General features: G+C 40.5%; 1 protein-coding gene across 1 annotated transcript in view; it reads right to left on the bottom strand.

Annotated features, from left to right (window-relative positions):
- The window catches only part of RGS22 (regulator of G protein signaling 22), a 160,534-nt gene extending 146,144 nt beyond the window's left edge, over positions 1–14,390 (bottom strand). The window contains exons 1-3 of the mRNA XM_085020961.1: positions 14,332–14,390; positions 9,576–10,315; positions 9,050–9,078 (exon numbers count right to left, since the gene is read on the bottom strand). Of these exons, the coding sequence (XP_084877087.1) occupies positions 9,050–9,078; positions 9,576–10,315; positions 14,332–14,390 (828 nt within the window). The remainder of the gene's footprint in view (positions 1–9,049; positions 9,079–9,575; positions 10,316–14,331) is intronic.
- Positions 14,391–24,343: the final 9,953 nt, after the last annotated feature.

The following is a 24,343-nucleotide window of genomic DNA, read 5'->3' as shown; positions in this document are numbered from 1 at the left end:
CACAGATTCTCTGCTGAATGACGCAATGGAACGTAGGAACATGCTTTCAGAATTGAATACACTCTTGAAACCTGTTTTTTCATGTATTACAGGTGTGCCATCTGTGAAAGTGAAGTCAGCTTTTCCATTTTTAGTCCAAACTTCTCCAATTTCTTCCCGACAGAGGGTTAAACAGAAGAGTTTGTATGTGCTTGCTAATTTTAATAGGTAAAAATTTTTATTGCTTAAAAAATCATTTTGCTGAACCCTCCAATGAGATAAATGACAATTTCTTCCAACTCTAAAAGATGCAAGATATACAAAGAAGATCTTCTAAACAAGGAAAAGAAAAGGAGACATGGGCAAAAAACAAAGTCCAAGAAAGAATATAATACACGCCATAGGAAAACACAAAACGTTCCCTCTCAAAGGAGGGAAAGATGTGATTTGGTAAGGGAATCAGAAAAGACTCAAGTGGGGAAAACGGCATTTGAATTGTATTTCAAATAACTTCAAATGCTATATTTAAAAGTATACACAGGAGAGGCAATACTGCAGAGCAGAGAGAGAAATACATGAGGAAAGAGAGGCTGGAAGGCGAAACACAATAAAGGTGATCAGAGTTAGCCAATGGCACAAGTAGAAAAATAATCCAAGTTTCCAACTTCCATTCAAGCCCCTCACACATCAGACCAAAGCCATGCATCTAATTTCCAATGCAGAATCCCAAACTGACACACATTGGGAATATTATCATGGATCCGGAGATAGGTACAGTTTTGGAAACAGGGTACAATCCTATGAAGATGGATCTATTTTTCCCTTCTTCTTCCTAAAATATACGTAAATTCCTTTCTCCTTTCTAAACAAGCCCATCACCAGACCAGAGCCTACCACCAGGTATGACAATGACATGCAGACGTGTGGACAGACACTGGAATCTAATGGGTCACATCAAAGTGGACCTCTTCAGCCCTCAAGGCAACCAGGCTCACTCAGGGATGGCTGGCGCTCCCAGGATGGTGAGCTCTGGTTTTGAGTAACCTTGTTTGGGACTTCTCAGATCCAATTCCCTCCCCTGGAGATGATGATTTATGAGCCACATCTGATACCCAGGCATTGAGCACTGCCAAAGAGTTGCTAACGCCCCTGAACACAGATTTATTAGCTAGCTGCAGCGTATACCCCTATACTCTATGAAGCTGCTGGAGGAGTTTCTTTTTTTCTTTTTTTTTTTTTTTTTTTGGACTTTTTGCCATTTCTTGGGCCACTCCTGAGGCATATGGATGTTCCCAGGCTAGGGGTCGAATTGGAGCTGTAGCCACTGGCCTACACCGCAGCCACAGCAACACAGGATCCAAGCCATGTCTCCAACCTACACCACAGCTCAGGGCAACGCCGGATCCTTAACCCACTGAGCAAGGCCAGGGATCGAACCCAGAACCTCATGGTTCCTAGTCGGATTCGTTAACCACTGAGCCATGACGGAAACTCCTGGAGGAGGTTCTGTTCGCCATGTCCAAGAGGGACAGTTCACAGCCCAGAGTGCAGACAGCCTGGAGGAAAGGGGGAGGGGAGATCCTGGAAGGCTACAGATGACGGCCCCAAATCTTTGCCTTCACATATCCCAGGTATTTCTATCTGCTGGCAACAGACGGATCTTTAGCAGCATAGCAGCTAGATACAAGGTGATTTCTCGCAAAATGCATGCATATACTGCCATATCATCATTTTGAAATAAGTGAAACATTTCATTGACATCTAAATTTGTTTATCCTAAGGATGTTTAACACTATATTTGTCATGAAAAAAGGAAGTACTATTAAATTTAAAACTTAACATAAATTCTTGCAATTTTGAATGGGTATAAAGAAAACAGTGTAAAAGTTTTTAGTACTTACTGGGACATATCAATAGAGAGTCTTCAAGAGTATTAAAAGATCAGTATTGGGAGTTTCTGTCGTGGCTCAGTGGTTAATGAATCCGACTAGGAACCATGAGGTTGCGGGTTCGATCCCTGGCCTTGCTCAGTGGGTTGAGGATCCGGCATTACTGTGAGCTGTGGTGTAGGTCACATACGTGGCTCGGATCTGGTGTTGCTGTGGCTGTGGCGTAGGATGGCGGCTACAGCTCCAATTCGACCCCTAGCCTGGGAACCTCCATATGCCATGGGAAGAGGCCCTAGAAAAGGCAAAAAGACAAAAAAATAAAATAAATAAAAAATAAAATAAAAGTTCAGTATTGGAGTTCCCGTCATGGCTCAGCAGTTAACAAACTCGACTGGTATCCATGAGGATATAAGTCCAATCCCGGGCCTTGCTCACTGGGTTAAGGATGTGATGTTGCCATGAGCTGTGGGGATGTAGGTCACAGATGTGGTTGATGTGGATCACAGATGTGGTTGAGATCCCGCATTGCTGTGGCTGTGGCATAGGCTGGCAGCTACAGCTCCGATTGGACCCCTAGCCTGGGAACCTCCTTATGCTGCGGGTATGGCCCTAAAGAGACAAAAATCAATATTAAAACTCTTGGTTAGAAATTTCATTAGTAACTTCAAATATATATCCTAATATTAAAAAGGTATGTACATCCAAAAAGGAAATTAAGAAAATAAATCCATGCACAGTAGCAGAGAAAACAATAACAACCAAGGAGGGAAAGACTTACACACTGCAAACTAAAAAACTGCTGAAAGAAATTAGAGAATATATAAATAAATGCAAAGAAACACCACATTCAGGAACTGAAAGACCAGACTGCTAAAATGACAATACCACCTACCCAAAGCAATCTACAGGTTTAATACAAATATCCATCAAAATCTCAATGTCTTTTTTTTTATAGAAATGAAAAACCCATCCTAAAATTCACATGGAATTTCAAGAAATCTTGACTCGCCAAAATAATATTGAAAAAGAACAAAAAAACTGAAGGAATTATATATCCTGATTTCAAAACTACAGTAATCAAAACAAAGTGGTATTGGTATACAGACAGACATAGAGACCACTAGAATAGAATAAACTCCAGAAATAAATCCTTTCATATATGGTCAAATGATTTTCAACAAGGGTGGCAAGACCATTCAATGGAGACAGGACATTCAACAAACAGTGTTAGGAAAACTGCAGATCCACATGCAACAAAAGAATGAAGTTGGACCTTATCCTCATAACATCGTCAAAAATTGAGTCAGATTGGATCAAAGACCTAAACATAATGGCTAAAACTATAAAATACTTAGAAGAAAACACAAAGATAACTCCTCATGACTTTGGATTTGGCAACAGATTTTTTTTTTTTTTTTGGCTGCCCCGTGGCATGTGGAGCTCCCAAGCCAGGGATCGGATCCAAGCTGCAGCCGCAAACTAAGCAACAGCTTCTTAACCCACTATGCCAGGCTGGCGATCAAACCCATGTCCCGGTGCTCCCAAGATGCTGCCTATGCCATTGCGCCATAGCAGGAGCTCCAATATATTCTTAAATATCACATCTAGAGCATGAACAATGAAAGAAAAAAAAATGAATGAGACTGAAAATAAAAATAAACTTAAAATAAAAACTTGTGAATCAAAGGACTCTATTAGGAAAGTGAAAAGACAACCTAAGGGTTTAATATCCAGAATATACGAGTTCTTTTGTGGCACAGCAGGTTAAGGACATGGCATTTTCATTGCAGTGGCTGGGGTCACTGCTGTAGCATGGGTTCGATCCCAGGCCCGGGAACTTCCATATGCTGTAGGTATAGCCAAAAAAAAAAAAAAAGCCACACAGAATACACAAAGAACTCTAATAAAAGAGTCAGCAAGAAAAAAATAACCCAAATTCGTTTAATGGGCAAAGGACTTGAATAGATATTTCCCCAAAGATGTACAAATGGTCAATAAGCACATGAAAAGATGCTGAACCTCAGCAGCAACATGAATGTAAATCAAAACCAAAATAAGCACAGGAAACCATACTTAGTATTTTCTAATAACCTATAATGCAAAAGAGTTTGAAAAAATAGATATGTGTGTATAACTGAATCACTTTGCTACACACCTGAAATTAACACAGTCCAGTAAATGAACTTCAGTTTAAAAAACAAAACAAGGCATCACTTCACATCTACAGGGCTGGCCACAGTTTTCTTTTTTTAATGACAAATAACAAGTGCTGAGAAGAATGTGGAGAAATTGCAACCTCTGTACACTGCTGGTGGGGATGTGAAATGGTACAGCCACCATTCCCCAAAAAGCCAAACATGTAATTATCAGATGACCCAGCAATAGCCAAAAGGTGGAAACCACCCAAATGTCCGTTGATGTATGAAAGGATAAAATAAAATATGGTATGAACATATAATGGAATTATTATCCAGCCTTACAAAGCAATGAAATTCTGATACATGCAAGAATATGGATGATCCCTGAAAAAGTCTTGCTAAATGAAATGTGCCAAACACAAAAGGACAAATACTGTATTATTCCACTTAATACAAGTTACCTATTAACAGTCAAGTTCATAAAGACTGAAAGTAGAATAATGGTAACTGGAGGCTGGAGGAGGGGTGATGGAAAGTTATTATTTAATGGATGCAGAATTTCAGTCTGACATTATGAACAAGTTCTGGAGATGAACAGTGGTGATGGCTACACAATGTGATTGTGCTTAATGCCACTGAAATCATACACTTAGAAGATCTGGGGCCCGGGAACTTCCACAAGCTGTAGGCATGGTGAAAAAAAAGGTTAAAAAAAAAATCATACACTTAAAAAATGGTTAAAATGGGGGGAGGGGGTCCCATCGTGGCACAGTGGAAACGAATCTGACTAGTATCCATGAGGATGTGGATCCGATCCCTGGCTTCGCTCAGTGGGCTGGGGATCTGGTGTTACCATGAGCTGTGGTGTAGGTTGCAGATGCAACCCCTAGCCTGGGAACTTCCATATGCTCTGGGTATGGCCCTAAAAAGCAAAAAAAAAAAAAAAAAAAAAAAAAAGGTTAAAATGTAAGTATAATTTATGTATATTTTACAATAAAAAATTATGTATACACAATCAAATCCCAATGTATCAAACATAAAGCAGTCTGAATTATACTACTCTTACTATGATAAATTTATATTTCAGTTCTTATGGAATACGAAAAAGAGGCTGAGATTTGAGGGAAGTAATGAAGAGAAGCATTCAATTTATTACTTTTATCATTTATTTGTAGGAATGTATTTATACATTGCTTATATAATTAAAAATACACCCTCAAAGGAACTAATGAGAAAACTGAATATGTTTTTTATATATTTTTCCCTGAGAGAATTATCAAATATATATTAAATATAAAGTTAATAGACGGTAAGGTAGAAAAAAATGCCAAGAAAGAGGTGCTTAGGAAATACAGAATATTTATAAGGTGAAGCTTTGTAAAAAATGAATATAAGTGAGGCAAATTACACTAATAATTATATATTAAAATATTCAACCAAAATTTATTAATCATCTAATAACACACTCTGGGAATTGTGCTACTCACTATAGGGAATATTAAGGTGTACTAAGTCATAATATTAGCCCTACAGGAGTTCACAGTTTTGTTAAGAAATTACAAAATTTACAAACAGAAAGTTAAAATATATACAAGGTAATGTGTCCCTGACCACAAATGATTTATTCTAAATGCTACTCTCTCCTCTGAAGAATAAAACCCCATGTAAAGGTTAAAATAGTCTGCGGACACAATAGCACTGTACTTTTTAGATGATTGAGTGAGAAAATGCAATGAGAAAAACATTCCTATGAACATGGAAGCACATTAGGACTCTGCTGCCAATAATGGAAAGCCAAAGTAAATAGGGCTATTTCAATAACACAGAAGTTTCTATGTCTCATGTAATCATAAGCAGTTGAGAACTGGCATTGTGACTTCCCAGTGTATCAGGAGCTCGGGCCCCTTTGATGCTGTGACCCTGCCATCCTCAAGATTCCACTTGTACCTCATGATCCAAGATGACTGCTTCAGTTCCAGGATCGCATCCTCATTCCGGCCAGCAGGAAAGAAGAAAAAAGGCTTGTTCTCTCCCTTTACATTTATTTGAGTCTTAGAGGTTCTAATTGTGGTTCGACCAGTTCCTAGCTGTGTGACCCAGGGGTTATTAAATATTAGTAAACATTGCCTTTGCAGGAGTAGGACACAACACTTGTGCGTACCTTCCATTAGTCAAAATCTGGTTACAGTTAGCTGTAAGGGAAGCTAGAAAATGCAGTCTTTATTCTGGAGAGTATTATGTCTAGTATGTATTACAGAAAATGGTAGAACGGGAGTTCCTGTCATGGCTTAGTGGTTAACAAACCCGACTAGCATCCATGAGGATGGAGGTTTGATCCCTGGCCTTGCTCAGTGGGTTAAGGTTCTGGCGTTGCTATGAGCTGTGGTGTAGATTGCAGATATAGCTCGGATCCCGCACTGTTGTGGCTGTGATGTAAGCCAGCACCTACAGCTCCGATTGGACCCCTAGCCTGAGAACCTCCACATGCCTTGGGTGTAGCCCTAAAAAGACAAAAAGCGCCCCCCCCAAAAAAAAAGAAGATGGTAGAACGGATTTTGGGGAACCAGAGATCTCTGCCACATAACTTCTAAGAATACTGATGAGAAAAAAAAAAGTTAAATATTATATGCAAAACATGAATTATTTAATCTATAGATAATGCTTGGTGAGCCTATGAATTTGAGGATCTGGTCCCAAACTAAAAGCTGCACAAAGGCAATCTGGATAATTTTAGGTTGGAAAGGTTTCCTGGAGGAGATGAGCTGGACCTTGAAGAATGTGCAAGATTGTGAAACGGATAGGGGAGGGCAACTGAGATGAAAACTCAACAGCAAAAGCAAGGAGGCAAGCAGGGCAGTTTGGCTGGAGCAGAGGAAATGTGGAAATACTTTATAAAGCAAAACAAAAAAACAAAAACCCAGTATGAACAGTGTCTTTATCACATCGAAAATAGTGGAAGGTAAGGTTAAAGAAGGATAAAAAGTTATAGAAAAGATTCTGAATGCTAGAGGGAGGCTTTTGACCTTCTGGCTCTGCCTATTACTAGATGTGTGGCCTCAAGCTGGGCTAGTTAAACGCTGTGGACACAGACTTCCTCATCCATGAGCTGTGGGTTTTAACAACGACCTAATAGGGTTCTTCTGAGGTTATATACCCGCATGCAAGCAGCATTCAAGAAACAGTAACAGTAGGATTAATAAACACGCTGAGCAATCGAGTAATTTTCTTTAAAGTTAATAGCAATCTGATAGCCAAGGTAGAGTGATGGGAAAAAGAAAAAAATCTAAAGGTAGAGCAAAGCCACAGTTAGTAATCCAGCAGAGCTGATGCACAGGAGTTTGCGTTTATGCCTTAGGCGAAGAAAAACTGAAGTTGGCAGAGGAATATTGGAGACAGTGATAGGACTACTGCCAAAGTCCAGGCTTGGGGATGAGGGCCTGATTAAGACAGTAGCTGTGAGGATGGAGAAACAGATCTGGTTATGATAGGAACTTGGTAAATGATTGCAGGTGGGAGATGAAGGAAAAGGAAGAAAGGTTCTGGCTTGGATGACTGAATGGCCAGCGGTATAAGAATAAGAAAATAAGAAGCAGCAGAAGACAGAATGGAGTGAGGGGAGGACTGGTTCAGTTTATGGAAGTGATGCAGGGACATCCAGATAATGATGCTGAAGACGATGATAAATCCACAGATACAGAGTTCTGGCACTAGAAGAGATGTGTACATTTGGGAGTCCTGTGAAATGAGGGGAGCTGATGCTACAGAAGAAGAGGAGTTCCTCCAGAGAATCCTGAAAAGGGTCAACACTTTCATGGGCAAGGAAAAAGAGAAGCCAGAAAGGGGGGACATAAAAATGAGAGATGGGAGAACTGAGAGACCATGATATCAAAGAAACCAAGAGAAAGAGGAATTGCTAATAGAATCTTCAAGATACTATGAGTTTCCATAACCTGGGAAAACACGTAGAGAGGTTAGCAGACAGCTCAGAGGTTAAGGGTAATGTTGCTGGGTGCTGGTCAGAGAATTTCCGCTGGTGTTGGGATGGGAGAAGATTATCTCCAGAAATGCTTTCCTCCTGCTGGTATGGAGACCAGTTCAGAAAGCAGCCGAAAGAAATGTGCCACCACACAAAGTGAGGTCAAAGCAACAGGAAGATGGTTGGAGTTTCTGACACACTCTCTGTGCCTCTATCTGGGTCTCGCTGTCTCAGTGGCGGACCAAAGGTCTGGAACGTGCTAGCAGAGTCTCTATTTTCATAACCCCTAACAAGACTTTTTGAGACTTATCCTCAGCATCTGTGTGACTATGTATGCAATGTGAATACAGAGGCACTCACATGTGTTGAATAAAAAGCCAAAAGCAAATAAGAGAATTTACTAACAAGAGAAATAAGTGCTGGAGGACATAAGCAAGTAATCTAGAGACGTGCTTAGAGCTCTTGGAATCAAACCTTGCTGCCTCCTATCTGTATTACCCTGGGCAAATTCCTTAACTACACAGTGAGGATCATAGGAGAACCCCAAACCCTAGATAGAGCGCTCACCTAAATGACAACATGTATAATGTACCTGGCAAAGTTCTCATTACTCAACTTTTCAGATGAGAACATTAAGTCGATTTTTGAAGGAATCATAACTATACACTGACCACTTATTATCAATCGATGCCACCTACTAATGTTTGCTGTAACCAGGAACTGCACAGCCACATCACAAGAAAACCACAGAGATAAAGCCTACCTCTGATGGAGTCATTAAAATAAGTTTAGCAAAATTAAATAAATTAATTTAATTAAATAATTTATGTAAAAGAACTTAAACAATGAATAGCATACATCATAAAAATCATTTGGCTCCTTCTTAAAAATGTACCTGTTAAAAAATAAGAACTTCTTGTAGTCAGCACTAGTGTTAGGAAACCAAAGCTTCTATTATACTCATTTGGCAAAAAAGAAGAAAACACACAGCTTTTTTCTATGATCTATGATCTACTTAAAGAAAAAAGTCAAGAAAACAGAAAAGTAGCCCTCTAAATTGTACTTACAAATTCTTCTTCTGTAATAGCTGGTGGCTCTGAAACAAGATAAAATATTACATTATCTCACTCAAATCTGATTTCCTTTTAAAGTAAATGAAATAATTCGAGACAGTACTTAGCCCTGCTTTATACGTGGGCAAGCTCTGTAAAAATTTTGGCCCTCTGCTCCCCCTCTGCACATGGATTGAATTTTCAGCTGGAATTCAAGGTGGAAGTGGGGAAGAAAGGCCTCTGGAATCCAGCTTGGTCACTAATTCACCACGACCCTGGAGTTCACCTTACTAGGTGGTGCCTTCTATTACTCCCGCTGCAAAACGGAGACTTAAGCGAGATCAAGGAAGACGGTGCCAACGAGGCACTGTACAAAGAGGGCAGGGGGAAGCTGCATTCGTAATAAAGGCGATGAGACAGCTCTGAAGCCAGGGCTTCGAATGCGGGGCCGAGAAGGAAGCCCCGAGGTGGTGCGCGGAGAGGCTGCTCCGCCGGGCAAGAGCGGCGGCCGCCGTACCGCGCCCGGGCCCCGGCCGCCCACCTACCGGCCGTGAGCCGCTTCTCGGGCATGCTGCCGCCACCGCCGCCGCCGCCCGCGCCCCCGGCACCGCGCGGGCGGTCAGGACACCCTGGGCGCGGGCCGTCCGGCCCCGGGAGCGGATGGCGACGCGGAGCGGCGCGCGGACCCGGGTTGCGCCGGCCGCTGTGGCCCCCGCGCCGCCTGAGTTGCTATGGAGCCAGGACAATGTGGGCGCCGAGCAGCGGGCCGCCGGGGGCCTGGGAGCCGCGCCCGCGCTCGGGGCGGTCACGCGCCTGTTGAGGCTCCCGGGCCGAACCAGGGCCGCGCGGGCAGCCCCAACCTCCTCTGGACCTGGGGCCAGTGCCGCTGCCAACGGCTGCGGGTGACACGCGACCCAACGGCCCTGGGGATGCGTCGCCCTTAAAGCCCGAACCAGCCGGGGCCTCGCCGCGGTGGCGGCCGCGGCTGCAGCCTGTACTCCCCGCTCGAGTTCCCACCCGCACCGTCCACAGTAAGGAAAGCCACGCTCCGAGCCGGTGAGGGGGTGGAGGCCAGACGGACTGGTCCTGAGAAAGACGAAGAAGGAAGGGAAGAGTTTTCTCGACACCGAAAGAGGACGAGAACTCGCCACTCTGTTCTGGAGCTCACTCCCAGTTGTAGGAGAAATGCGGGCACAAAAAGTGCAATGTTCACGTGCTTTAGGAACCAGGCCTTCCCCACACTTTTGCTCCAGTGGGTTAGGGCAGCCGATTTCAAGACAGCTATGATTTTTTAATTACTAGAGAAGGCAGGAAGAGGGGACAAGAAACTGAGGCTGCCCATAAGGTGTGTTCCCAGAAATGTTATCATAGAGGAGTTTAAGTGAAAAGTGAGATGTGAGAAAAGGAAAACAATAATTCTATTTAGAATAAAAACGCTTTTAGAAATGTCGCTGCTAAATGTCCCAGCCGGGACCTCTTCCCATGAGCCTAGGAACCTAAATTCCATTGCTGCCCATGGTAGCTATTCTTGAATGCTTCCAAATCAAAATGTCCAAAAGGAAATTCACATTTTTACTAGAACTTGTTTTCAAGTTTTATCTTCCTATATAAATCCCATGTTCAGTAAGTTCATCCACCAGGTGACTCAAGCCAAAAGCCCTGTATGCGATCAAGCACTAGGTCCTGCCAATTCTACCTTAATTCTGGAATCTGGATATTCTCTCCATTCACACCAACCACCAGAGTCCTGGCACAGGCTCCCACCTGGACTGTTGTAAAAGCTTCCTAACTTTCCTCAATCTTGCTGCTTCTAAAGGAGTTCCCCTTAAATTCCTTCTCCTTGCTGAGAGCAGAATCGTCTAGATGCAATTCTGATCACCTTGAAGCCTTCAGTGGCTCCACCTTTGCTTCCTAGGCAACCCCCCCCCAGGTGTGTGAGTGCTTAAGCAAACAAGGAGTAAGACAATGGGTGCTGGTACTGCAAGAAACCCACACACCTGCTTAGTTACATTTATTGCCTTTTCAATAGTACAAAGGCCAAAAGCAATAAACCACTACCTTGGCCAAACAGTCAGCGCCAGATGAAGTCAAGGGAGAGCAATGAGGGAAGGAGAAAGAGGATACTTGAGGGAACAGATCATCAACAGCTTTGTCTGCCCTCGTTAGGACTCTAGCTTTGATTCTGAGTGAAACCCAGACTATAGAGTTTGAACCAGAAAAGTTCCACGTTCTGCTTTTATTTGAAAAGGATCACTCTGGATGCTGTGTAGAAGAACGCAGATGGGCACAAGTTGCAGCAGGCAAGAGCTGATGGGAGCAGTAACAGGTTTGAGATGGACTCGGAGTCTACATATATTTTGGTAGAGTCAAGAGGATTCCCTGACAGACTGGATGCAGGAATGAAGTAGCAGAAAATAACTCCAATGTTTTTGCCACAAGCATCGGGTAGAATGGAGTTGGAATCGTCAGAGATGGGGAAGGCTGTGAGTGGACCACAGGTGGGAGAAAGGTTAAGAAGCCTATGAGCCATGCAAGCAAAGATTTTGAGTTTGCAGTTAATGTAGAAGCCTGGGATTTGGGAGATATAAATTTGAGAGTTGACATATAAGAGGGCTTTCCAGGGGTTTTGCTTGCTCTGTTTCTGTCACCAGAGGAGCCCTGCTGGCCTTTACTGGGCTAAATTTCCTCATTCTTCAGTACTCAGCTTGGGTCTCATCTCCAATATACCTTCCATTGAGTTCCTTTGATTGGCCTCTCTTGCTCCTGCGTACTTGGTACAAACTCCTATCTTAAAGGGATACCCTCTACTCTCAGCGCCCCTCACCAGACAGTAGAATCCTAGGAGTGAAGGAAAATTCTCATTCTTTTAACAACTCCCCTACCACGACTCAGTGCCTACTACATATCTTCTCTCTATTGCAGTCATTTTGCACTGTGCCCTGCTCACAGGCAATATTTGTTAATTCCAGTTTTAGATAGTCATATTGATGAGATAACTAAATTTTTTTAACATTAGGTGTGGCTAACATTCATTGTGCACTTCCTGTGGGCCTCTAATAATAACCCTAGGAGATTACTATTCTCAACAATTTAAGAAACTGAAACTTAGAAAAGTTAGATAATTTGCTCAAAGACAACAACTTGAACGTGTGAAGCCACCAGCTGATCCTCGTATGTCTGATCCAAAGCCTTTGCTCTTTAACAGCCATGCTATGCACCTTTTCTCTCTAAAAAGAATCTCATCAGAGATTTAAAAAATAGCCCAAGAATCATAAAAACTATAACTTGGACCCAAATGCTTAGGTTATAAGCTATCCTAATGTTTTGATGACTTCTTTGTTAACAGTTTTATTGAGATGCAACTCATATTAAATACACCTGTTTAAACTGTATGAGCCAGTGGGTTTTAGTGTATTCAGTTGTACAACCATCCCTACAATTTTCTTCTTTTCAAAGAAACCTCATACCCTTTGGCTGTCACCTCCATTATCCCATCCCCACCTAAACCCTATGTACCCACTAATCTACCTTCTGTCTCTCTATATTTGCCTATTCTGGACATGTCATATAAGTGGAATCACACCATATGGTGGTCTTTTGTGACTGGTTTCTTTCAAGTAGCATAATGTTTTTAAGATTCATCCATGTTGTGGCATGAATCTGTTCTTCATTCCTTTTCATTGCTGAGTAATATTCTATTATATGGATATACAACAATTTGTCTGTCAGTTGATGGACATTTGGATTGTTTCTACTTTTTGGCTATTATGAACAATGCTGCTCTGAGCATTTGTGTACAAGTTTTTGTGTGGGCATATGTTTTCCTTTCTCTTGGATACATACCTAGGAGCAGAATTGCAGGGTAATGTGGTAATTCTTTGTTTGGCAACTCTATGTCTACAGACTATTTTACAAATTGACTGTACCATCTTATCACCAGCAGGTGAGGGCTTCTGGTTCTATTATATCTTCACTAACACGTATCATCTGTCTTTTTGATTCTAGCCATCCTCCTGGGTGTGAGGTGGTATCTCTTTGTGGTTTGGCTTTTGTTTCACTTATGACTATATTTTACATTTTATGTTTCTTCCCCTAAACTCACTAGTTTTTCCAAAAAAACCTTTTTCTACCACTCACCAATACCATTGTTGAAAACTAAGGAAGTTCAAAAATCACACTTTATAGTGAGAACTGTATCTACATAAATGGAATCAAGTTTTTGTTAATTCTCTTCTGATGCTGGACATGTTATTAGCAAATTGGATGTGTTTGGGATGGACTTTCTTAAACACAGACTTTGTAGTATGCCTAAAGTCAACCTGGAGGAACCTTGGAGAGCATCTCAGTCTCCCTGCAAAACAGCTAAAACTGTGATATCATGAGAAGCCAACAGCAGCATGGAACAGCACAGAAGTGACATCAAGTTAAGCTGTGATGGACAAAGAAAAATGATCAAGCTTCCAAATACAAACCCTAAACCAACTATCCCAAGGGCTGATCTGAATTGTGAGGATTAATTTGCTTCAGGGCTTCTCTATGTAGCCTGCTCAGAGTGAGAAGCTACAGGGATTGGGCCTATGATTCTCACAAGAACAGCTGGAGAGACTGACATGTATGAGTACATGCATGTGTATATATCTCCTCGACAATCAAAAGCATACTTTTCAGGCCATTTAGTGTATCAATCCTTCCTTGGGTTGGGTGTGATAGAGTCAAACCTGGGCCTAGTTCTGAATGTGAACAGTAATGGCATCAAAGGATGAAACTCATTATCATTGTGATTTTAATTTTTGATAGTAGTGGGATATTTAATAGGCTGAATGTACAAATGGACAACAACATACATGACAACAGAACTCTAATAACCTCTCCAGCAACGAGGGTGGGAAGCCAAGCCACACCTTCTGCAGCAACAGGCCCCAGGTGGTCAGGACTTTGTCAGTAACTGCCAGTTTCTCTAATTTTTTTTTTTTTTTTTTTGGTCTTTTTGCTATTTCTTCGGGCCGCTCCTGCGTCATATGGAGGTTCCCAGGCTAGGGGTCGAATCGGAGCTGTAGCCACTGGCCTACGCCAGAGGCGGAGCAACACGGGATCCGAGCTGCGTCTGCAACCTACACCACAGCTCACGGCAACGCCAGATCCTTAACCCACTGAGCAAGGGCAGGGACCGAACCCGCAACCTCATGGTTCCTAGTCGGAGTCGTTAACCACTGCGCCACTACGGGAAATCCCAGTTTCTCTAATTTTTGCCCCCACTTCTGATTCAGGACCAACCAGAGAAGGCCAAATACATTTACCTAACTAGTAACATGGGATGCCTGCTAGAGTCTTGATAGTCCGCTTCCAGCTTGCCCATTCCAACAGAGTACACCTGAAGTCTTCCCCTTTGTTCACTACACCGCTTTCCTACTCTCCTGCCTGCCTTGGAGCCACTGCCACAGCGAGTGATGATAGTTCACTCCTTTGCTGCATCAAGCTCTGAATAAATAGCCTCTGTTTGTTCTCATTTGGGTTGTTTTCACTTATTTCCACACAGCTAAACTCTTATCTGTAATTTTTACATGACTCATCTTTATTCATGAATAAATGAATCAAAATGACAGGATAATGTGGTAGAATGTTTTTCCTAGGAGCTGGATGGAAGCTCAGCATCTAATGACATACAATGCCATCCCCCACTCCAATCCCTAAGGTAACTGCAGTTGTGGGAGAGAGATCAGAAGCACAGGTTATAAAATTTACATGTTGTTTCTTTGCATTTTCTTTTTGATAATCACTGAGTCTTTTTGTGAAATTTCATATCTATATTGAATAACAACTATACACATCCATATCACATTTAACTAGAAAACAGCATTCTTCTTTCTATTTCCTCACTTAACAGTTCAGAGCTTTTTGAAGAAGGAACATAATTAGTTTAATACATTCATTAAGCAATTTCTTAACTTATCCAAGATAACTACCATCTGGACCTGCTGGTTTAGATTTATTCTAATTGTCAATATATTCCATTACATTACTTTGTTTCTTTCATAAACTGATGAGATAATTCAATTTTTTTAACCCTTCCCTAGTTAAAGTTTTAAAACTCTAACATTGCTCTAGGATTTTAGAATTTTTAAAGAAGTAGAGAATACATTATTTTTTTTTCTCCTCCTTTTTCTCTTTCTCCCCTTCCCCACTAAAAAAAAAAAAAAATGGATTTGAGTTCTAAGGGATTTCTTGACTTATGTTGGTCTTTCTTGTAGGCCCGGCACCTAGAACAAAGCTTGCCATGATACAGTAAGTGCTCAATAAATGTGTTAATGCGTGAATTATATTTAATGAAGAAATAAATTTTATACTATTTGAAGTTATAAAACAATAAGATACCATTATCCCCCTTTTCAAAAACTCAGAATCAAAACACTGACAACACTGAATGCTGGTGAGGAGGTGGAACAGCAGTAACTCACCACATTCAATGCTGATGAGACAACAAAATGTTACAACCACTTTGGAAGAGGTTTGATGGTTTCTTATAAAACTAAAGATACTCTTACCATATGATCCAACAATTGTGTTCCTTGATATTTACCCAGAGGAGGTAAAAAGTTATGTGCAAACAAAAACCTTTACATGGTTGTTTATGGCAGCTTTATTCATAATTGCCAAAACTTGGAAGCAATAGTAGATGGACTGTGGTACCTCCACTCAAAGGAGTTGTATTCAGTGCTAAAAAGAAATGGGATGTCAAGCCACAAAAAGACATAGAGGTAACTTAAATGCATATTACTATGTAAAAAACCAATCTGAAAAAGGTTACATACTATATGATTCCAACTATATGCCATTCTGGAAAAGGAAAAACTATGGAGATAGTAAAAAAAAAAAAAAAGCAGTGGTTGCCAGAGGTTAGTGAAGAGAGATGAGTAGGTAGAGCACAGAGGATTTTTGTATCAGTGAAACTACACTGTCTGATATTAAAATGGTGGATACAAGTCATTACACATTTGTCCAAACCTTTGGAAGGTACATGGACTTTGGATGATTATAATGTGCATATGTAGGTTCATCAGCTACAACACATGTCCCACTCTGGTGGGGACATTGATAATGGGTGGCTGTGCTGTGTGAAAAAAGGGAATCTATGGGAAATCTCTGTTCTTTATTTTTTTTTACTCAATAAATGTAGATTTAATGAATGAGTGAAAATTTACAAGATCGAAATGCACGGAATTCAGCAAATGCCTGCAAAGAGCTACTAAATTTAACTTTTTTTTTTTTTTTTGCTTTTTTTTAGAGGCTCACCTACAGCATAAGGAAATTCCCAGGCTGGGGGTTGAAAGGGAGCTGCTGCTGCTGGCCTACACCACAGCCACGAAGGATACAGGCCACATCTGTGACCTACACCACAGCTCAGGGCAATGCCAGATCCTTAACCCATTGAGCAAGGCCAGGGATTGAACCCGCATCCTCATGGATTTGTTTCCCCTGTGCCACAATGGGAATCCCTATTTTATTTTATGTTGGAGTATAGTTGATTTGCAATTTACAATCACTTGTGTTTTAAGTATACAGCAAAGTGATTCAGTTATATATGTATATATCTATACTCTTTTTAAAAATTCTTTTCCATTATAGGTGATTACAAGATAGTGAGTAGAATTCTCTGTTCTGTACAGTCCTTGCTGATTGTCTTTTTATATATGAGTGTGTATGTTAATCCCAAACTCCTAATTTATCCCTCCCTCACTTCCCCTTTGGTAACCATAAGTTTGTTTTCTAAGTCTGAGTCTGTTTCTGTTTTATAAATAGGTTCATGTGTATCATTTTTTTAGATTCCATATATAAATGATATTATATATCTGTCTGTCTCTGACTTAGTTTGCTTAGTGTGATAATCTCTAGGTCCATCCATGTCACTACAAATGGCATTATTTCACTTTTTATGGATGAGAAATATTCCACTGTGTACATATACCACATATTCTTTATCCATTCCTCTGGTGATGGACATGTTATGTTCCTTCCCTGCCTCAGCTATTGTAAATAGTGCTATTATGAACACTGAGGTATTTTTTCAGATTCGAGCATTTGTCTTTTCTGGATATATGCTCAAGAGTGGGATTGCTGGAAGATCTATTCATTTTTAATTCCCCAATCCAGTCTCAGTGGTCAGGAAAAATAGAAAATCCAAGAGCTTGGAGTTCCCATCGTGGCTCAGTGGTTAACGAATCTGACTAGGAACCATGAGGCTGTGGGTTCGATCCCTGGCCTTGCTCAGTGGGTTAAGATCCAGCATTGCCGTGAGCTGTGCTGTAGGTCGAAGATGCGGCTCAGATCCTGCATTGCTGTAGCTGTGGTGTAGCCCAGCAGCTACAGCTCCAATTGGACCCCTAGCCTGGGAACCTCCATATGCCCCCAGTTCGACCCTAGAAAAGACAAAAATGAAAAAAAGAAAATCCAAGAGTTTGAATTTCCTATCTCCTTACTTGAAGCCAAACCAATAGCAAGTGATTCTCTAATATTCAGGGAGCAAGGGGACCAAAGACTTGCTGCAGTGGGAAAGGGGTACCACTCAGTCAATATAAACAGCAGAAGCCAAGTCTAAATATCTGGAGTCAAACAGCCACCACTTAACCTCAGCCCTAAATTCACTAGTGTGGACAAACTCAATTTTAAAGTCCTCTAAGCCTTATCTTAAAGGGGAAAAAAAAAGCAAATAATAATGGTACCATTCTTACAGCACTGCTCTTCATATAATGAGATAATGTCTGTAAGATACATGGTTCACTTCCTGGCCAAAGTAAAAATTAGCCACCAACAATAAAGAGCTATAAATATTTCAAATCGAGGTCACTGTCTCAGGATTCCACAGCTCATTAGAGAGCAGTAAGAAAGGACAGCCCTGCCCTTGGGATATTTACACTCCTCAGGAGCCAATTCCAAAGCACTTACAAAGTAACTTGGAAATTAGTGCAGATTAGCCTCTCTATCAGTACTTAAGGAGAGAGGCAGCAGTGTACATTTCCCTGGCAGCAGAGAACAAGGGAAAAAGAGGCCTTTAGTGACAGCAGCCTTGACAACTCCTCCTGTTCAACAATGACACAGAGCCTCTCCCTGCCCCCGCAGCCTCCCCCTGTATACCTAACTCAGGTGGGCTAGGAAGGATGGCGGGGAGGGCTTTTGGCAAACGGTGAACTTCTGTTCAGTGCTTAGGCTCTGGACTAAGTACTGGGGACTCCGACACAGGTCAGGGAACTTCACGATCTTTCAAGGAAAGCGTGAAAGTTCTGGTAAGTGCCCTGAGAACACAGGTACGAAGGGTCTCCAGAGAGTGACATAGTCAGCCTGGGAGTGGGGGAAAGTCCTCAGCCCTGGTGTCCACTGAGCAGAGTTTTTAAAGGCAAACAGGAATGAGGCAGGGGGAAGGGAGAGACTGACAGGCCAAGGAGAAAGCAGCATTGGCAAACTAAGTGGTTGGAGGGCTGGCAAAGGGAGTATGAAGGAGGCAGTGGCTCAGTCTTTGCTCTCTCAAAACAAACAACTATATTTGAAGTTCCCTGTGGTATCAGCTGATAAAGTAAAGAAAGCTGCGATTTAGATAAAATTTATCTGATAGCAGCTGAAAAAGAAAACCAAGATTGGAATGAAGTTTACCTCATATGACAACCAATTATTATTAACTCAGCAATTCAGTTTATTAAGATTTTAAACAAATGAGAAAAACACTCAGATTTTGTTCTTAAATAAGATCACCCAGATGGTAATTTGTTTGTTTTTATCCCATGACTTTATTATTATTAAGTTTTTAATTTCATTTTGTTTTATTATTTTTTTTTTGGCCACATCCACAGCATGTGGAAGTTCCTGGGCCAGGGATCGAACTTGCACCACAGTTGGAACCTATGCCACAGCTGCAGCAAAGCCAGATCCTTAACCTGCTGCACCACACAGGAACTTCCTAAAATATTTTATTTTATTTTTTTATTTTCTTTTTTTTTGTCTTTTTGCCATTTATTGGGCCACTCCAGCAGCATATGGAGGTTCCCAGGCTAGGGGTCAAATCAGAGCTGTAGCCACCGGCCTACACCAGAGCCACAGCAACGCGGGATCAGAGCCACATCTGCGACCTACACCACAGCTCACGACAATGCTGGATCCTTAACCCACTGAGCATAGGCCAGGGATCGAACCCACAACCTCATGGTTCCTAGTCGGATTCGTTAACCTCTGAGCCATGACGGGCTCTCCCCCTAAAATATTTTAAACATTTAAGATTATTCAGCATTTTTCAGGTGACACCCAAATAGGCTTCAAGTTAGTAATATTTACCAACCCACATGAAAACATTTATGAAATAAAATTACATTCAGCTATAAGATTAACAAGTTCTGGTGGTCTAAGGTTGAGCACGGTGATTATAGCTAATAATACTCTATCATACACTTGAAACTTGCTAAGAGAATAAAGCTTAAATGTTCTCACCTCACAAAAAAAGAAATAGTAATTATGTGATAAGATGGAGATAATCATTTTGTTTATAACTGTATCAAATCAACATATTATACACTTTTTTTTTTTTTTTTTTTTGGGCCTCATCTGTGGCATGTAGTAGTTCCCAGGCCAGGGATCAAACCCATGCCAGAGCAGCGACCCGTGCCACCGTAGGGACAATGCTGGATCCTCTACTGCTAGGACACCAGGGAACTCCCAACATGCTGTACGCCTTACATTTACACATTGTTATATGTCAATTCTGTCTCAATAGATCTAGGGGAAAAAGTAAAATACTTTACTTCCTTTAATATAAGTACTATGATCTGAACACATATTTCCCTCTTTTGAATACCAACATACTCAAAAATATCTTTGCCACCCTAATACACAAAAATTTGAACGTATTGCTTAAACTTTCTGCATTATATACCACTTAGTCATAAGGTGATACATATTTAACCCCTAAAGTCTCAAATCCTCTGTCCCTTAAACACCTTACATATATATACATGTATACATATAAAGCATACCTATCATAATTGTCATCATATTATCATATATTATCATATGATTTGTTATCATATTATATGATTATTATTAATTCAGCAATTTAATCAATACTTGCTGCATCGTTTATCACAAGTCATTCGACTAAAAGAGGCAGAGAGGAGTTCCTGTTGTGGCGCAGCGGAAATGAATTCAGCTGGTAACCATGAGGTTGCAGGTTTGATTCCTGGCCTCCCTCAGCGGGTTAAGGATCAGGCGTTGCCTTGAGCTGTAGTGCAGGTCACAAACGCGGCTCAAATCTGGCATTGCTGTGGCTGTGGTGTAGGCTGGTGGCTGCAGCGCCAATTCAACCCCTAGCCTGGGAATCTCCATGTGCTGCAGGTAGGGCCCTAAAAAGCAAAAAAATTTAAAAAAAACCCAAAACTTAAAAAATAAAAGAGGCAGAGAGGTGAATAATACAGTTCTGCTCTTAAGGGACTTGCTAATGGTATAAAACAAGAATTTAATACAAATAAGACATGCCAGAAACACCACAAGAAAGGTATGAATAAACACTAGATGCAAAGAAGCTAAGAATTTTGTCTTGGAGAGTTCAGAAAATGACTCATAGAAAGACACTAAGGATTAGCTGGATTCGATGGCATTTAGAGCGGCAAGAGAAAGAGGAAGTGACAGAAAGCACAGGGCAAGTTTAGAAAACAGTAAGGAGTCTAGTTTGGCCGGAACGAAGTGTCCAGGGTGGAATGAGGGGAGAGATTGCTAGAAAGTTAGGACCATTCGGAGATCCTAAGTTCTGCTACATCTTTAATAGGAACCAACATAATTGGAGCCACATTTTAGTACAAATAACCTGGCAATGGACACTTAGGACAGAGTCAGATGGAGAGAAAGTGGAAGCAAAGAGATTTGTTAGGAGGCACTGAGCAGAATCTAGTCAGGGTGTGATTAGGATGTGAACCAGAACCACCTTTCTGCAAAAATAAGAATTCCAGAGGGAATAATTGGTAGAGCGCCACCACCAGTCACCTCCACACTCCTACTGCTCCTTCCATTCCTCTGGCTCCCCCGTCAGTGATGAGGGAGCCAGGATGGCAGAGCCATTGGGCAAGTGAACACAGATGGCCAAGGTACAGACCCGGCTGCCAACAAGGTGTTCTGTTAAAAGTCATCCTAGCCACTCTTGCAAGCCAGCTAAAATATTTTAATTACCACTCTTAGTAATAACTGTACCAAAATTTATTCTATACACACTTTAAAAACTAACTCAAGGAACATTTCCCATATCTGGCAATGTCAGAGCACATCAATGTCAAATACATAAAAGCTAAATTCACTTTTTTTGAAGGGGCGCCAAACTCACCATAAATGAGTCTTTGGCGCCTCCTTGTGGAATGCTTAGAGTGAGCTTTGAAATATTTACACACAGAAGCAATAATGGGTATTTCCATGTTTTCAGATATTTAAAGCATTTTCTATATATATTACACCACTTTAAGAAACACAACTTAAAATAATCCCATAACTTAATTCAGAGCAGAAACATAAGACATAAAATATAGAATATATTCAGTAAATGTTTGCATCATAAATTTGATAGTTTTGCTTTGTGTCACAAATTAAGCAAAGGTAATCTGAAAAACTTAGTTTTACAGTGATGCGTAAGTATCGAAAAATGTTTTCTCAATAGTACTTCTACCTTTAAATTATTGCTAAGAAATCCATAAGACATTATTAAGTCTTTAAATAGTTGGATTAAATTTTAAAATCTATTATTTTTGCTCATAGAAATGCCAAAATAAAAGGATCAGGTAGCTCTTAAAATGTTGTTTCATTTTATATTCTCACAAGTTTATCACTATTTGTTCCAAACTAGGGTGTCAGAAAAAGGAAATATCTGTCCTTCCTGGAATTGTGTAGAGGTCAAATAGAAAGAATGCTCTTGCCCATTAGCTAGCAAGGCTGCAAGGGGCACACCAGTGGGAAAAGAGAGAGGTTCTCATCCTGAATCAGTAGAAGGTGAAGCACTTCTTGGTTTTCCCCATAGTTAATACTCATTCTTTTCTTCCTTATGTCTTCATTAAGAAATGAAACAAAATACAAGAGTGAAGCGCTAAATTTAATTATCCCTCCTGTTTGGAAGTCTTCTGAGGAACAGAATAGTCCCATCAATAAATTTTTGTGAGCTTTTTCTTCTTTCTCTCACCCAATAAGCTAAACCTATAAGAATGTAGCCATTACTGGAATGTGGTAATAGTTAAATTCTGGTCTTCATGTCTTGTGTCTTTAGATTACAAAGACCTTGGGGTAGGGGCAGTGGCCTTTCTCTGGAACTGAGCTCTCAGATAATAGTGTATTCATGTAATTCATTTAGTTTATCAAATGATATAAGTTATTTAAGCCACTCATGAGCTAAGGCAATACTCCATTCAGCCAGAATTGTTCAAAATTAGAATTATTTTTTTCCCAGTATACCAATAGATTTTTCTTAAATGGCAAAACAATCTTCCATATGAGATATGGTAACTTTATGCATTACCAACAATGGGTCTGCAGAGAGTTTTGTCACACACAAGTGGCAGACTACCTTGGCTAGAATCCTGACTCTTCCCTCTGGCTATCTGTGTGATCTTAGATTATTTAACCTGATTGTTGGTTTCCTGATATAAAAAAAGAATGATAATAATTGCATATACAGTTGCAAAAGAAATGATAATAATTGCATGTATAGTTGCTTTGAGGAATAAATGAGCTAACTCATGTAAAGGACTTAGAGCAGTACCTGTCCTCAGCAAATGCTCAATGAATGGTTTGTTGAAACTTTTTTTTTGGTTGTTTTTGCCTTTTTAGGGCCACACCTGTGGCATATGTAGGTTCCCAGGCTAGGAGTAGAAATGGAGCTGTCGCTGCTGGCCTATGCCACAGCCAGAGCAATGCGAGATCTAAGCCATGTCTGCGACCTACACTACACAGTTCATGGCAACGCCAGACCATTAACCCACTGAGCAAGCCAGGGATTGAATCTGTGTCCTCATGGATACTAGTCAAATTCATTTCCACTGAGCCATGATGCGAACTCACCCGAAACCTTTTTTTCACCAGATATTTTCACAGGCAGGTCAGAGGTTGGCTTTACAGTTTCATTCAGCATAGTGTTAATGATTTGGAGACCATATGTTCTATCTCCACAAATGCTATTTCATTTTATTGTACTCACATACACCAATTGGTGCAACACTCAGAGTGACGTAACAATATATCATTTCTTTTAACTTTCCTTATTAACAGTTAACAAAATTACTCAGAATCAATAAATGACTTGCATGAGGGCACAAGTAAGAAGTTCAGGAGACCAGCCCAGGTACTCTGGCCTAGTGTTCCTTCCATTACACCTTGAGTAGTTGAAAGAAAAATCAGCGAAAACAAAGAGTAGACCAATTAAATCTACTGATTACATGCTTTAAAGCAATTTAAGGAATCATTTAGATTCCATTTTTTGTGTAATCAAGCATTAATCATTGAAATCAAACATTAAAAAATTAACAAATTTTTAGGATAGCATTATAACAGTTTACTTGGATAAAAAGTAACACTGGTAGCACTAAAAAAAACAAACCAAAAAACCACCTCATTCAATACATATTTATTGAGCACTTGCTAGTTGCCTGGCAACAAGCTAGGTGCTAGGGAATGCAATGATACTTAAATGAAATAAGACACAGTCTAGACCTTCACAGAGCTTACAGTCTCATGGGGAAAGTAAATCAGAGATAATTTAAATAAAGTGAACTAAGTGCCACAACAGAGGAAGAAGCACAGAATGCTACTGGAACATAACAGCCAGCGTAATTCCGCCAGCCGTTACTATAATACATAATAATTTACAATAATTAGGCTAGCAATGATTATTTTCTGGATAGCTAGAGACTTTGTTTAATCAAGTTATTCATGAATGCCATGCGATTTTCTTTTAGTTAACCTACCTACCTCCTGACTTCATCAAAAATGTAAAACCTCCCAGTAAGTTTGGAATTAGCTTAATTAATTTTTGAATTCGTACTCTGATCTTGTCTTCAGGAAGTTTTATGTTTATTATAAACCCATTTAAATATGTGGTATCAGGTCCTTACACTAATTCACTCATACCAACTTTATTATAATACTCAACCCAATTTAAAGCGGAAAAGTTTTTTTAAAACCTGAACTTCCATTTTTTAATAGTACATGCAGTAAAGGGGAACACATGTAGATTACTGATGTCTACAACTAAATGTGGCAAAATCTACTTTTTCATCACCAGAGTGAAATGAAGTAATTACACTA

This window comes from Sus scrofa, chromosome 4 (genome assembly GCF_054392235.1).
Source record: "Sus scrofa isolate SSC_HxYL_T2T_F1_AM1 chromosome 4, Sscrofa_HxYL_maternal_Yorkshire_Landrace_v2.0, whole genome shotgun sequence".
Lineage (NCBI taxonomy): Eukaryota > Metazoa > Chordata > Mammalia > Artiodactyla > Suidae > Sus > Sus scrofa.
This window is presented reverse-complemented; position numbering and strand designations above follow the sequence as displayed.